Raw genomic sequence first — 15,718 nt, 5'->3', positions numbered from 1 at the left:
CCAGGCTGGCAGTGCCAAGGTCCCCGGGTGGCAGCAACAGTGCCAGGATGCCACACAGCCCAGATACCAGCCACTCGGGTGCCTCTGATTGCCTGGGAGATCCCCAAAGTGCCATTCCGCCTGATCCCCGTTTGGAGGGATCAGTGGTGAACGGCGTCCGGCTGGAGTCTCCTTGGCGAGGCAGGTAGATCCCAGGAGCCGATTCAATCTGGGTCGGCAGGGTTGAGTGAGTTTTTAAACTCACTTAACTCTGTGAGTCTGGGACCCGCCCATTAGGTCTCACGAAGCGCAACGACTGTCGGGAATCCCAGGAGAGGCCAATCGCGGGATCTTTTGGCTGCGTGCCACTCCGATTCCGATGGGACGGGGCTGGTAAATCACACCCATTGTATCTGCATTTACCCCGCCACGGAACCCAATACCCCCGTCCCACAGGAATACACCCCAACCCCTCATAGAACCCCTGCCATTTGAACCAACCCCATAGAACTTCCCCCCCCCCACAGAACAACTCCCTCCATAGAAGCTGGCCCATACCCCACGGAACACCCACCCACAAAACACCCCCACCACAAAGACACCTCCCTGGTACTGCCCGGGCATAACCCTCTCCCCATGAGCTGAACACTCACCTGAAGTCGCTCGGCAGGTTCTGCTCGCCAGGTACCTGCTGTGAGAGGCCCGTTGTGATTCATGTCAACGTTCCCTCATGCTGGCGTGGATGGACAATCTAAAGGTCTAACTGGGTTTGGGGGGGGGGGGGGGGGGGGGGGGGGGGGGGAGGGGGGGAGGAAGGTGGTCGGGGCTATTAGGCGTAAAGGCCTGATATTTATATGTGAATGTATTCAGGTGGGCATCACGGCAGTCAATGTATGGATTCCCATCTCATTATTGGTGGGAGATGGGAACAGCCTGGACGGGAAATCCCATCAGTATAAACTGCATTTTGGGACTTGCACGGGATTTTCCGCTCCTGAAATCCCAAAAGTGATTCCAGGATTCCATAAGGACAGGGGGAGTCCACACCGAGTAAAAGTAAGAACAAAGTTTTATTTATAAATGATACATATACATTTCCCGGCTGACCCCTGCTGGCTACCTGCCTAGTCGATTTCTTACTGGCTGACCTTATACTGTATACACTGGGTACTTGAGATACCCCACCCCTAGCGGGGGGGGATCTTGTACTCGCAAGGAGCACAGGGAAGACAAGCATTCCCATCCCGTAGGTCCCGTGCGGGATATTACACGGGAACACATTTGTCACAACTCTATTCATTACTAAAAAAATGTTATACTGCTACAGTACTGTTTTCCCCCTTAACCCCTGTGCAGCAGCTTGAAACATGTTTCCACATTACAGGTGAGCAGTATTAGTAGCAGAGGTGCTGTAATGGTTCTGGTTCTGGGTTAGCAATTACCCAGAGGTTGCAAGTTCAAATCCCACCATGGTAAATGGAATTCAGTAATGTCAGCTAATACCATAACCTGGAAAACTGTTCTGTTGTCACAAACACCCAACTGGTTCATTCATGTCCTTTAATAAGTGGGACTTGTCATCCCACACGCATTCTAAATGGTTGCATTTTTAATACCTTCTGATGTCACCCAGGATGCCATCCAATGTGAAACATAAATCCAACTTTGGTGGATGGGCAACAAATACAACCTGGCCAGCATTGCACAAATCTAAGAATACCAAGGAGAATTGTATAACTGTTCAGAATGCAACTACCTTTGGCCCGGAAGGTGCTGAAGAGAATCCTTGACTTGGTTGGGGAAATGTCATCAATTGAGATTGGCTGCTGTCTGATGGAAGGTCTGAAAGATAATGGACAATAACTTGAGAAAAATTAATGTGTGTTAGTGGACAGATATACAAAGCTAGTCTTGCTCCAGAGCTGTACAGTGGTCTGCTGGCAAACAATAAATGACCATTTTTTATTGTATGAATTAACTGAAACAAGACCAATTGCAGTGGCAGAGAGTGATTACCATTGGGGCTTGTGGCGAAGGGCGGGGGGGAGATTTTCGACAGCGAGATCTCATTCTCGGATTTCTCCCCCCCCCCCCTTAAATAAATTCAAATGCATCTAAATAGTTTCCCCGCCATATGTCCCTCCCAGATAGGGAAATTCACCCCCCCCCCCCCCTCACTGACGCAAGGTTCACAACAGCTTTAGCAAAATGTGAAGCTGCAGCGGGGAACCTGTCATAGATGCAAAGGTAAGTATAGTGTGTGTGTGCATGTGTGTGTGCATATGTACGTGTGTGTATGTGTGGCGGGGAGGATGGCCCAGATTCTTGTGAAGTGTGGGGGTTTGCCCCATTGTTTTGGGGAGGGGGGGATCTTATCCATGGGGTGGGGGAAGGGGGTTGGTGGGGGGGGGCGGGGGAGAGTTTATTTCTAATGCAGATCGGGGCACCCTTTAAAGATGGTGCCCTGATCTCTGTGGAGCTGACGTTGCCAGCTCTATCAGACCCAGCTCTGCCACTGTGATGGCGCATTGCATGCATACAGATTTTATGTGCACAGAGTTGCCAGAGAACCTGGAGAGAAAACGCGGCTGTGCAGCTGGAAAGCTACGCGGCGGTTATCTTGCTGAAATCGACATTCTGAAAAAGTATCAAAAGATTCCACCCATGGCGCGCGATTCCTGTCCCATAACCCCAAAATTACCAGTCCCACCCTTTTCAGGAGCAGGATTCTGGGGAGACAAATCAGTTCTCCACAGGGCAGGGAGGGAGGGAGAACAAATTGATGTGAGCATCCACCCTAACATGTTTAAAATGTGAATGGAGATCCTTGCAGCAGCACACTCAATCCAGGTAACACTACCTGCACCAGCTATTCCCTAACCCTGGATTTTAAATGTAATATCCCTCCCATCATCGTTTAACTGGATCATTTCAACACTGCACAAGCCTGGGATATTGAACTACAGATGGGTGACTTAATGGGACTGTCTTGCTCGACTGAAATTTCATCCTTTCCACCCCATCCACTTACAACCGATAAAATGTTTTCCACATTTGAAAATGAAATGAAAATCGCTTATTGTCACGAGTAGGCTTCAATGAAGTTACTGTGAAAAGCCCCTAGTCGCCACATTCCGGCTCCTGTCCGGGGAGGCTGGTACGGGAATCGAACCGTGCTGCTGGCCTGCTTGGTCTGGTTTAAAAGCCAGCGATTTAGCTCAGTGAGCTAAACCAGCCCCTCAGCTAAACCAGCTTCTCTCCAGCATCAACATTACTATTGAGGATTTATTGCTAAATTCAACACAAAATGATAACCACCAGTTATCACCACTAACACGGCACTGCCAATTTTGTTTAACTTTGATTGCTGACACAATATTCAATTATTTCCGATACCAAAAGCACGTAATAGATTTAGATTGATTACCAGACGGATTCAAAACCATACTGGCTCCGCATGAGTTGACACCTCCGTTTGTTGATCTTGTAAAATTAGTTGACCCGATGCCTGAACTAGGATTAAAATCAGAATGAACAATAAGAATAAAGTCAGAACTGCACAGGCTAAATAGCGGAAAAAGCTAGATCCACTCAGATAACTTCTTCACTGGCTCAGTTAGCTCAGAAGCTGTAAAGACTCGTTGCTCTGAATTTCATGTATTTTATTGCGGGCGAGCAGGCTCCCTTCCCGCACTGTCGTAAGGAAGATGCATATGGATAAAATATAGTTATTGCCTATAGAAACAGCATCTATGCCTCAATAGGAATCCAATCATAGTAAAGCACTTTGAGGAGATCCTAGGATGTAATAGGTATTATAGAAAGGCAACTATTTTATTGCTGCTTATTTTCAAGGATTAGCGTAATTTCTAGAACTGAAATTGTTCGTATAAATTTGTTACGTTAGATGTTTTTAAAATAATAATCTTTATTGTCACAAGTAGGCTTACATTAACACTGCAATGAAGTTACTGTGAAAAGCCCCTAGTCGCTCCATTCCGACGCCTGTTCGGATACACAGAGGGAGAATTCAGAATGTCCAAATTATCTAATTCTGCGTGAATTTAAATTCTAACATTTTTTGGATAAACCAGAAGATCAATTTAGCAGTGCAATGTGCCTCACTGTCTATGGTATGTCAGGGCTACTTGGTGATCATGTAGACTTTTCCAGAACAACTTGAACTGCGCTGATGGGCCTGCTTACCTACTTTTCAACCCTTTCCTCATTGAATCAAAGGTCCCTTGGCTAAAAACTTCAGTTAGATGTGGGCCTAAATTGTGGTATTGTTGGGGGGGGGGGGGGGGCAGCTGGCTGCTGTCCATTACTGTTTTGGTGTACAGTGAAGATACAGAAACGTCCTACACCCCACATTGCTAATAATGATATTATAGAGAGATTGGAGCTACAAAATGTACCTCAAAGAAGTTTGAAGTGCTTCTCCCAAAGAAAGGGAAGGAATGTGGAAGGCGAGTAACTAAATCTTGTACTTGGTAATGTTTTAGAGAGTGACGAGGGGGAATAGGTTACAAACTTACAAAAGTGATGGAAGAACAAGACAAAAGTCATCAAATTATTATGGTACAAAAGGTGGGTGGGATTTTCTGCCCCCCCCCCCACCCCCCCCCCCCCTCCCCCTCCACAGGGGCATGTTTTCCGGCAGTGGAGGTGTCTCGTCATTGGCTTCCTTTGAGATCTTCTGGTCCCACTGGTGTCTGTGGCGGTTTATGTGGTTTGCTCGTTCCGCTGGTGGGGAACATGTTGAGGGGGGGGGTGTCCGTCAGCAGAACCAGAAGATGTCACCAGTGTGAAGGCCCGGAAAATCCTGCCTGGGTCGGCTCTCTGAAGAGCAATTCAATCAGTTGCCTCCAGGTGTCCATCCAATTTCCTTTTGGAATTATTCATCCTCTCTGCTCCCACTTGGGTCCGCCCACATTTAAGTTAAGTTTTGACCGGAGGGCTATTGATTCAATAAGAAAAGGGTTGAAGCATTTCTTCCTCACATCCCCTCCCCTGCAGCCGCTGCCCAAAACCCTAAATCTAATCTGAGATACCCTCAATCACGACACAGGAGAGAAGATAGATGATTCAAAGGCTTTAATCATCTGAGAACTGTACAGCAGCCGAGAAGTGTGCTCATCACATGTGGCCTGAGTGAGCCTTATCTTATATACCGTTTCCTGGGGGCGGAGCCAGAGGCGGAGTCCCCCAGGGTTCCAAGCCCGGTCTTAAAGGGCCAATGCATTAAAGGTAAGGTACCATTATATCAGCTACTGATAACATTCATCACATAATCCTTGCTAACAGGAACAGTTTCTCGCTGTCTACCTTATCTAAACCTGCCGTAATCCTGCACATCTCCATCAAATCTCTCCTCAATCTCCTGTTCTACAAGTAGAACAAACCAGCTTCACTGACCTAACCTTGTGCCGAAAATCCCTGGAACCATTTCCTCTGCATTCCCTGCTTCCTAAAGTGTGGTAGCCAGAACTGGATGTGATTCTGCAGTTGGGCCCTAACCAGATTTTATAAAGATTGAGTTTAACCTCCCTGCATTTGTACTCAATCTCTCTGTTTATGAAGTCCTAGAATCCATAGATTTTGCAAACTACTCGCTCAATATGTCTTGCCACCGTCAAAGATATGCGCACTTGTACCCCTAGATCCCGATGTCCCTATAGCTCTTTAGAACTGCGAGGAGGCCATTCGGCCCATCGCGTCTGCACCGACCCACTTAAGCCCTCATTTCCACTCTATCCCCATAACCCAATAATCCCTCCCAACCTTTTTGGACACGAAGGGCAATTTATCATGGCCAATCCACCTAACCTGCACGTCTTTGGACTGTGGGAGGAAACCGGAGCACCCGGAGGAAACCCACGCAGACACGGGGAGAATGTGCAGATTCCGCACAGACAGTGATCCAGCGGGGAATCGAACCTGGGACCCTGGCGCTGTGAAGCCACAGTGCTAGCCACTTGTGCTACCGTGCTGCCTTTCTCAGTATTAAACTCCATCTGCCCCCTATCTGGCCATTCTGCTCGCCTATCTGTGTTCTGTTGCACTCGATTCATATCGTCTTCGTTGTCTGACGCCCCTCCAGGTTTGATAGCATTGACAAATGTTGAAGCTTTCCTCTGAGGGATAAATGGAACAAAAAGCTTTTGTGTTTGCAGTCACTCATGAATAAAACACTGAACAGAACAGGAACTTCTCAAACATGGAGCTGAAGGGGTTACCAAGCACGACATTCTGATCATCTGGGCGTGTCATCATACAGGATGACCAACACAAGCAGTTTGACTAAAATGAACACAAACCAAAAGCTCACCATAGTGATGGGCGATCTGAAGGATAATCTAGAATTATTGCAGATCTGTTCCTGAGTCAGAATGGATCACAAGAAAAAAAAATTTATTTACCACCCAAAAAGGAAGTTAATACAGATGAAGCACCTACCTTTCTGAGAAGAGAGCACAGTTTTGGATGTGATGCTTTCCATTCACATGGTGTTCCCAATCCTGCCAATGCAAAGGAGAAGCAAATGCATAAGACTGCTGATTATATGTGGTTGTGTGGGATCAGGAATGCACTGCCAGAGGGAGGGAGGTTCAACCGACGCATTTGAAATGAAATGAAATGAAAATTACTTATTGTCACAAGTAGGCTTCAAATGAAGTTACTGTGAAAAGCCCCTAGTCGCCACATTCCGGCGCCTGTTCGGGGAGGCCGGTACGGGAATTGAACGTGCTGCTGGCCTGCCTTGGTCTGCTTTAAAGCCAGCGATTTAGTCCTGTGCTAAACCAGCCCCATTTGAGAGGGAATTGGATTATTAATGAAGAGGAAGAGTGTGCAGAGCTACGGGGAGAAGGCGGAGGTGTGGTACTGGGTAAATTGCTTCTGCGGAGAGCTGGCATGGACATGATGGGGCGATTGGCCTCCTTCAGTGACAATTCGGTGATTCGATGCCCAACATGCAGCTCAACTTTGGCGTTCTGTTACTGAAGAAACACTAGACTAATTTTCTGCCCCAATCATTTTTAGGGACAATTAGAGTGCAGCACACCAGGGATGCACTCTGCTGGAGCCAAGGAATCAGCAAGCAAACTTCCTCTTGGGAATGATTCACCTATTTCACACGCACAAACGATCCACAAAACAAAGAGGGAAATGTGGGCACACGTAAAATGGCAGGAATAGGCTATACAGATTGCCTCCATTACCAAGGCAAGATTACATTGCTTTACAACTTGAGGGCTTGGCTTTACTCACAGAAGTAAAAATTGTTAGCTGTGGTGGGGAAAGACATCCATTTGCAGTCGCAGCGTTAAAGAGGCTGGTGCTGACAGACACAAGCCACTGTGGAATTCTGGAGGTCTGTCTTGTTTTGGAAACAGCAAAAGGATGACAACTTTTGCTGCTCTTTTGGATAGCCAGGTGGCTAACCCATGAATGAAGGTTTCAGGGTAAGGCTGGTGAGTTAACAATGGAGACAGGTGACATTTCAGAGGTGAAAGTAGTCTGGTTATGGGGTTTTGACCACAACCTTTGTTGGGGTAATTTGAACAAGGCATCCAGGAAGGGAGATGGAATGAGGAGACAAGTTCAGAATTCAAAATGGCAGTTGTCCCACATACATCCGACGGTGGCCACCTGTAATAACTCCGCCAAAGCCGGGCTTCATCCAAAACTCTTGTTTATTCGAACAGTGAAAATAACCGCTACGACAATGCTTGCGTCCCAACCCAGAGACTATCAAGAACGCTGACCAAGGTCTGGGCTGCCGAATGGTTCCCATTGGACGAGGATAAAGTTCCACACGAGCGACCACACGGAAGTGATGGCTGTTAGAAAACTCAACGTTTATTTAACCTACTCGATATAATTCCTACTCCCTGAAGTGTTACCAATGGCCAGCCCACATTTGGGCCGGGGGACTTATGTCCCATGGAACCCCTTGCTTAAGGGTTTAGCTCCGCCCCCTCATCTGGGCACGTCATTTACAGGTGAGGCCACCGGGACTCTGATGTTGCAGACCCCGTGGCCACTGGTCAGGTTTTAACACCCCTCCCCTCCCATTTTGACAGCTGGAGGTGGTAAATCCTTTGTCCTCTTTGCAGGGGGCTGTTTCTCAAGCCCCTGCTGGGCTCTGCTTGGTGGAGTATAACAGACCGGGGAACGACGTTTTGGATTGAGCGCCGGTGTGGGTCCACCATGCAGGGGTCGGTGGCCCCCGCCAGATCTGTCGTAACCTCCGTTGGCAAGGTCTCCCTGTATCAATGGTGGCTACACCGGACTTGGGTGCTTTCCCTCAAGGAGCTGTAGGCAACGGCTGCAGAGGTGGTCCATGTACCAATTTGAATCCTTTCCCTGCATGCTCACTGAAAACAAGGCCGGGCCTGATCACCGCATCACTGTCCCTGGGATCCACAATGCCCTGTCGGGGAAATTCCAGACATAGACCGCCATTGCCCGCAGAGAATTCCTTCACGGGCCTGGGTCAACATTTTTATGGAGTGTTCCTGTTGATCGCGGATCTTCTCTCCAATGTCTGGTAGGCCGAGGCTCAACCGCCTGAACAGCTAACGAAGCTGCTACCCCGATAGTGATGTGAGGCGTGGTACAGTTATAGAAGAGGAAATGTGCCAGGCGGAAACGGAGGATTGCTTCCGAATTCCAATCCATTGGACGACGGGTGGTAAGGCGCAGTCCGTACATTGCGGATCCCGTTCATCTTCATGAATGCAAGAATTCCAGGCTCGAGAAAGTCGTGCTATTGTCTGACACCTCGGCAAGCCCATGGGCGCTGAACGTTTGTCGAAACATCTCTATCGTAGCCCGTGACATCATCATGGATAAGCGGTGGACCTCTATCCGCTTCGAATGGGCATTTACGATGAGTAAATACGTGGCTCCTTGGAAAGGTCCCGCAAAATCCCTGGTCGGTCCAGCCAATCCCATCCTCGTCACCAGTGTAAAGTTTCAGGCGAGCAACCACTTGGAAGCGATGACTGCTCGAAAATGCAATGTTTATTTAACCTACTAGATTTAACCTACTCCTCGAAGGGTCTCCCAAGCCCAGCCCACACTTGGGCCGGGGTATTTATGTCCCATGGAACCCCTTGCTTAAGGGTGTAGCTCCGCCCCCTCGCCTGGGGAGATCATATTCAGGTGAGGCTGATGTTGCAGACTCCGTGGCCTCTGGTTGGGTTATAACACCGAACCTCTGCCCGCTCAATTGGGGAACTCATATTTGATGAGCCCCACCAGGAGGCCAACCGATGATCCCCCATGCCCATCGTGGACATCATAACAGCACCCAAGCTGCACGGATTGATTTTTATTGCCTCCACTTTTCCGAACTTCCTTTTGTCTTTCTACCTCTCTCATTTTCCATAAGGAATTTTCAGATATTATCTCTCGCTGATTTCTCCAGAAGAGAAAAGAAAAATAATGTATTAATACTAACTGGTCACCACTATACCTGATGATAAACCCTCGCCACACCATGAGTAGCATTTACACATTGGGGGGGGGGGGGGGGGGTGGCGGACTGCTTTACCCACTCTGGCCCCGGAAGGGAAGTTGGTCGGCAGCTCCACGCAGGAAAGAAGCCCACCCTGCAGCCATAATCACGGCAGGTGGGCTAAACCAGCTGAGAGTTTGAGTAGTTGCCTTGGGATCGCTGGAACTCAGTTGTGGGCACTAGTAGTGGCCAGGGGTGCAGGAAGGAGTATGAAGAAGATCAATGGCTGCCGCTAGAGGTTACGTCCTGGGCCTTTATGGCTGGGAAGTGTTCTGAGAGTCCAGGAAGGGAGGAATGAAGGGTGGGGGCGGGTGGCTTGGGTTTGGAGTGCAGACGAGGGGGAAGGAAGGGGCTGTGGTACATTTTGGAAGAGGGGTGCTCCTGATGCATACATGGCACTCCCAGAATGAAGTGCCCGCTCCACCATTTTCATCTAGGCCACAAAAAAAGGCAGATCCATTCCCAACCATATTATGGCGTGGCGGCCTATTAGCCCCTTCAATAACCTTGCTAACACGCCTAATTGACCTTTAATTGTTTATTTAAATATGGCGAGCAGGCTGTCAATTTCGGCACTAGAGCGTCTAGCATATTATGGGGTTGGTTTAGGAATGGGTGGGAAGCTGGTGGACTAACCACTTGATATACTTTATCTTCCCCCCCCCCCACCACCCACCAGAAACAGACCCTGTGCCGTTGGGCATTGTTTATAAAAGAGCGGCAGAGATCCCCTGCTGTTCTGACCAATGGTTGGCTGTGAGCTAACCACTGACATGTTTTATCTGCCCCCCCCCCCCCCCCCCCCCCCCCCCATCCCTGACCCCACCACCAAAACATTCATCTCATCCCTATTTGTGGAACCTTGCTTTGCACAGATTGGATACTCTGGGCGGAATTGTTTTGGAGGGGGGTGCGTGTTTTGCACCCGCATTGAGAGGGTTGGCGCTTAAACACTCCGGCAGGTCTGGCTCCATGGCATCCTCTGGCATCCACCCCAACAGTCACCGGTATCAGTACCCCCCAACTCCCAAATGAGCACCACTCTGCTACGGGGTTTGGAGTGGGGGGTCTTGGACCTGCTTTGCTCCCTCTACTGGATGGGAGAGAAATTGCGGCTAGTTCCAGCAGCCAGTGAGCCGCTGAAGCTGAACTGGCCTCAGGCATAGCAGGTGGTGGAGAGGTCAGGGGCTGGCGTTGGGGAGGGAGAGCTACACGGCAAGTTTACAACGGGTAAAATAGGAGAACCGTTTCAAAGGCCTACTATGGCCAAGGTCACCTGGACCGGATTGGCTACACCCCAGGGTTCTGAAGGAGATAGCTGAGGAGATTGTGGAGGTGTTGGTGGTGACCTTTCAGGACTCACTGGAGTGAGGGAGGGTCCCAGAGGACTGGAAAGTGGCTAATGTCACAGGTTAGCCTGACATCGGACGTTGGTAAGATTTTAGAGTCCATTATTATGGATGAGATTGGGGAGTACTTGGAAGTACATGGTAAAATAGGACTGAGTCAAGGTGGCTTCGTCAAGGGGAGGTCGTGCCTGAGCTGAACTCTTCAATACAGGAAATTAAGGTAAGTGTGGCCTCGTGGGGGCTTTCCTCGTCGAGATCTGTAAAAAGAACAGAGACCCGTTTAATAGCGGGGTCGTTCTTGGTGCTGCGAGCACCAGGAAACACCCTGCTAAATGCACCCAGATGGGACTCTATTTCCCCCCCCATTAAATCGCCCATTACCTTTTCGGTACTTGTTCCAATTAAAATTTTGGCATCCTTATTTCTCAATAAAATCACAACCGATACTCAATAGAAATATTATTGGCATATACTGCATCAGTATCCTCTGAACACTGCCCTCAAGAACAGGTCAGAGGCTGGGAATTATATGGTGTTGGACACCAAGGGACAACTAGGTGTGGCCAATCCACTTAACGTCCACTTCTTTGGATTGTGGGAAGAAACCGGAGCACCCGGAGGAAACCCACGCAAACACGGGGGGGGGGGGGGGGTAACATACAAACTCCACACAGACTGTCACCCAAGGCTAGAATCAAACCCGGGTCCCTGGTGCTGTGAGGCAGCAGTGCTAACCACTGTGCCACCGTGCATGGGAACACCACCATCTGCAAGATCCTCTTCAAGAAACACACCATCCTGACTTGGGAATATAATGTTGTCCTTTCACTGCTGCTGGGGCAAAATCTTAGAATCCCTTCCCATCAGCACTGTGGATGTTGCTGTACCACATGGACTGCAGTAGCTCAAGAAGGTGGGTCACCATCATCTCTCAAGGACAATTACGGATGAGCAGTAAAGGTGGGCCTAGCCAGCAAAGCTCACATCCCGTGAAAGAAAATACAGAGGGCGCAATTCAACTAATTGGGAACAAAATCCTATAGTGAGCAGGTTTAACCGCGTTCGTTCCAGCACTCGCCTGGTCCCCCGTTTGTGGAGACCAGTGCTGAACAGCCCCCACCCAAGGTCTCCAAGGGAATGGATCTCAAAGCCGCAGGTACCTCGGGAATCTGCACATTAGAGTGGGACTAGCTGTCTCTAATATGCAGATTTACCAAAAAGTGATCCCGCCCACAATGGGCGGTATTTACATTGCAACGTCTCGCGCGATCACGTTGGACCTTGTGAGGCATTATGAGCCGGGTAGATCCCGGGAGCGGGTACTCCGGGTTTTTATCGGCCATGCTGTTCCGCGGTGAGCTGGTTTATCGGGCACAGTGTGGCCGCTGAATCACGCTGAGCCCACAGTGATCCACATTGTGAAATTGTTTGGGGTAAAATCTTGCCGTTGGCTAATTTACTGACCCTTTACTTAATACATTGAGAAATCATTTGAGTTTTGCAGATGGTGGAGGCTGGAACAGTTAGAAATTAGCTGGAAAAGTCTGGAAACTATAGTAGTTGGAAAATTGGTTATTCAGAATGTGGATCACATTCCTAACCATAATGTTGTAAAATCATAAAAACAGACATTGAGCAAATTAATAGAATGATAGCTGAAATGGGCACGGGAGATGAAAAAAATATAGTATATATTTTTATTCTCCTCCTTTTTCACTTTTTCTACCAAATTTACACCCACCAACAATAAACAGTAAGCAGTAACGAATATTATGTCAATCCCCATGTCAATCCCGATATCAACAACAACAATCCCATCCTCCCACCGAACCCCAGTCATTGGCCCGCATGTTAACATAAATAAATAACAAAAAGGAATCCGGAATCACCCATAGTCACCATTAACACGTACAGTCCCCCTTCCCCAAACCACCCAATTATACAATTCTTGAAAGCTCATAATGAATAACGCCCATAAATTGAAGAACCCCTCCATCCTTCCCCCCCAGTTCAAACTTAACCTTCTCAAGAGTCACAAATTCCAACAGGTGCCCCCCCCCCCCCCCCCTCCCCCCTCCCGCTACGCCAAGGCACAGGGTGGAGAGGCTGCTCTCCATCCCATCAGGATCCGCCTTCGGGCGATCAACGAGGCGAAGGCTACAACATCTGCCTCTACATCTGTTTCCAACCCTGGCTGGTCCGACACCCCGAATATGACCTCACTAGGGCCCGGGCCCAGTTTCACATGCACCACTTTAGAGATTACCCTAAAAACCTCCTTCCAGTAATCCTTCATCTTTGGACAGGACCAAAACATATGAATGTGGTTTGCGGGGGCCCCTCCCCCACAACATTCACACACATCATCGAGGGCGTGGGTGATTTTTGGTGAGGTTATACGGACTCGATATGGGTGAGAGTTCCAGATTCCTGGCGCGAAATTCTCCCAACGGGAGATAAAGTGCCGACGCCGGAGTGAAAACCGGAATGTTTCACTCCGGCGTCGGGGCCGCTCCTCGCCCCCTGTTCTCCCACCCCCAGGGGGCTAGGAGCGGCACCGCGTCAATTTCACGCACCGGGCCTTGGCGCCACGTGAAAGCGGCACCGCGTAAATGAAAAAAAAAAAAAAAATGACGTGGCCGGCGGCACTTAAATGACATCACCCGCGCATGCGCGGTTGCCATCCACCTCGCGGGCGCCCCGCAAGACATGTCTGAGTGATCTTGCGGGGCGGCGGAGGAAAAAGAGTGCATCCTTTAGAGACGCCGGCCCGCCGATCGGTGGGCACCGATCACGGGCCAGACCCCTACTGAGCCCCCATGGTGCTCGATCCTCCATCCCCCCCCCCCCCCCCCCCCACAGGCCGCACACGCAGCGTTTGCGCGCTGTTCACGCCGGCAGCGACCAGGTGTGGTTGGCACCAGCGTGAACCGGTTGTATTGGGCAGGTCGCTCGGCCCATCCGGGCCGGAGAATCGCCGCTCGCCTGTTAGAAACGGCAAGTGCCAAAAGGCTAGAAGACTGTGTACCCGCAGAGGACCAGACGGGCTTTGTCAAAGGTAGACAGGTAACCTCGAACATCAGGCGCCTGCTGAACGTGATAATGACCCCCTCCAGGGAGAGAACACAAGAGGTGATCGTCTCCCTGGACACAGAAAAGGCCTTCGTCAGAGTCGAATGGAAATACCTCACAGAGGTACTGGAGCGGTTCGGGCTTGGAACAGGATTCACCGCTTGGGTAAAGCTCCTATACAACACTCCCATGGCGAGCGTACGGACCAACAATACCAACTCCCAATACTTCCAGCTGCACAGGGGCACCAGACAAGGATGCCCACTGTCCCCACTGCTGTTCGCTCTAGCGATCAAGCCACTAGCAATCGCGCTCAGGGCAGCAAAAAATTGGAGGGGGATCCGAAGGGGAGGCAGAGAGCACAGAGTCTCACTCTATGCAGATGACCTGCTCCTCTACATCTCGGACCCACAGAGCAGCATGGACGGAATCATTGCGCTCCTGAAAGAGTTTGGAGCCTTCTCGGGCTACAAACTCAACATGAGCAAAAGCAAGATCTTCCCAGTACACCCGCAAGGGGGGGGGGGGGGGGCAGCACTAAAGGGGCTGCCGTTCAAACAAGCCCGACACAAATTCCGCTACCTGGGGATCCAAATAGCCCATGACTGGAAAGGGATCCACAAATGGAACCTCACCAGTCTGACGGAGGAAGTAAAAAAGGACCTGCAAAGATGGAACACACTCCCACGCGGGGAGAGTCCAGACGATCAAAATGAACGTACTGCCCAGGTTCCTCTTCCTGTTTAGATCCATTCCGATCTACATCCCCAAGGCCTTTTTCAAAGCACTGGACAAACTAATCATGGCGTTCGTATGGGGGTGGGGGGGGGGGGGGGGGGTTAAAAATGCTTGGATCCCAAAGAAGGTGCTACAAAAAACAAAATCCAGGGGGGGGCTAGCCCTCCCGAATTTACAATTCTACCACTGGGCGGCAACAGCCGAGCGAGTAAGGGGATGAATCCAGGAGCCAGAGGCCGAGTGGGTGCGTGCGGAGGAGGCCTCCTGCATGGGGACCTCCCTCCGGGCCCTCACCACGGCAGCACTCCCATCCCCACCCAAAAAACACTCCAGCAGCCCAGTGGTGACAGCCACCCTCCAATCCTGGAACCAACTGCGGCAGCAATTTGGCCTGACCAAAATGTCGGACAAGGCGCCTATCTGCAACAACCATAGGTTCACACCAGCACTGACTTGACGCCACCTTCAAAAGGTGGGGGCAGGACGGGGGGACACTGACAGTCAGGGACCTATACACAGACGACAGGATCGCAACACTGGACGAACTGACAGAGAAATTTCGGCTACCCAGGGGGAATGAGCTACGGTATCTGCAGCTCAAAAACTTCTTACGAAAGGAGACAAGGACGTACCCACAACCGCCACGACAGACACTACTGGAAGACCTACTGGACGCAAGTATCCTAGATAAAGGGAACTGTAGCGACATATATGACCGACTGGTAGAAAGGGCCGACCGTACTGGACGCAACAAGAAAGAAATGGGAGGATGACCTGGAGATTGAGATAGGGTGGGGACTCTGGAGCAAAGCACTGCATAGGGTCAACTCCACCTCCACATGCGCAAGGCTCAGCCTGACGCAGCTAAAAGTGGTACATAGAGCCCACTTAACAAGAAACCGTATGAGTAGGTTCTTCCCGGAGGTGGAAGACAGGTGTGAACGGTGCCAAAGAGGCCCGGCCAACCACGCCCACATGCTCTGGTCTTGCCCCAGACTTGTGGAGTACTAAATAGCCTTCTTCGAGGCTATGTCCAAAGTGGTGGGGGTGAGGG

General features: G+C 50.1%; 1 protein-coding gene across 2 annotated transcripts in view; it reads right to left on the bottom strand.

Moving 5' to 3' along the window:
- The window catches only part of rbm20 (RNA binding motif protein 20), a 248,752-nt gene that overhangs the window by 76,394 nt on the left and 156,640 nt on the right, over positions 1-15,718 (bottom strand). For both annotated transcript variants that reach the window (XM_038773624.1, XM_038773625.1), the window contains exons 3-5: positions 6,439-6,500; positions 3,407-3,492; positions 1,736-1,821 (exon numbers count right to left, since the gene is read on the bottom strand). In XM_038773624.1, coding sequence (XP_038629552.1) covers positions 1,736-1,821; positions 3,407-3,492; positions 6,439-6,500 — 234 coding nt within the window. The remainder of the gene's footprint in view (positions 1-1,735; positions 1,822-3,406; positions 3,493-6,438; positions 6,501-15,718) is intronic.

The sequence above is a fragment of the Scyliorhinus canicula genome, chromosome 16 (assembly GCF_902713615.1).
Source record: "Scyliorhinus canicula chromosome 16, sScyCan1.1, whole genome shotgun sequence".
NCBI classification, from domain to species: domain Eukaryota; kingdom Metazoa; phylum Chordata; class Chondrichthyes; order Carcharhiniformes; family Scyliorhinidae; genus Scyliorhinus; species Scyliorhinus canicula.
The sequence above is the reverse complement of the archived record's forward strand: the minus strand, read 5'-3'. Positions and strand labels throughout refer to the sequence as shown.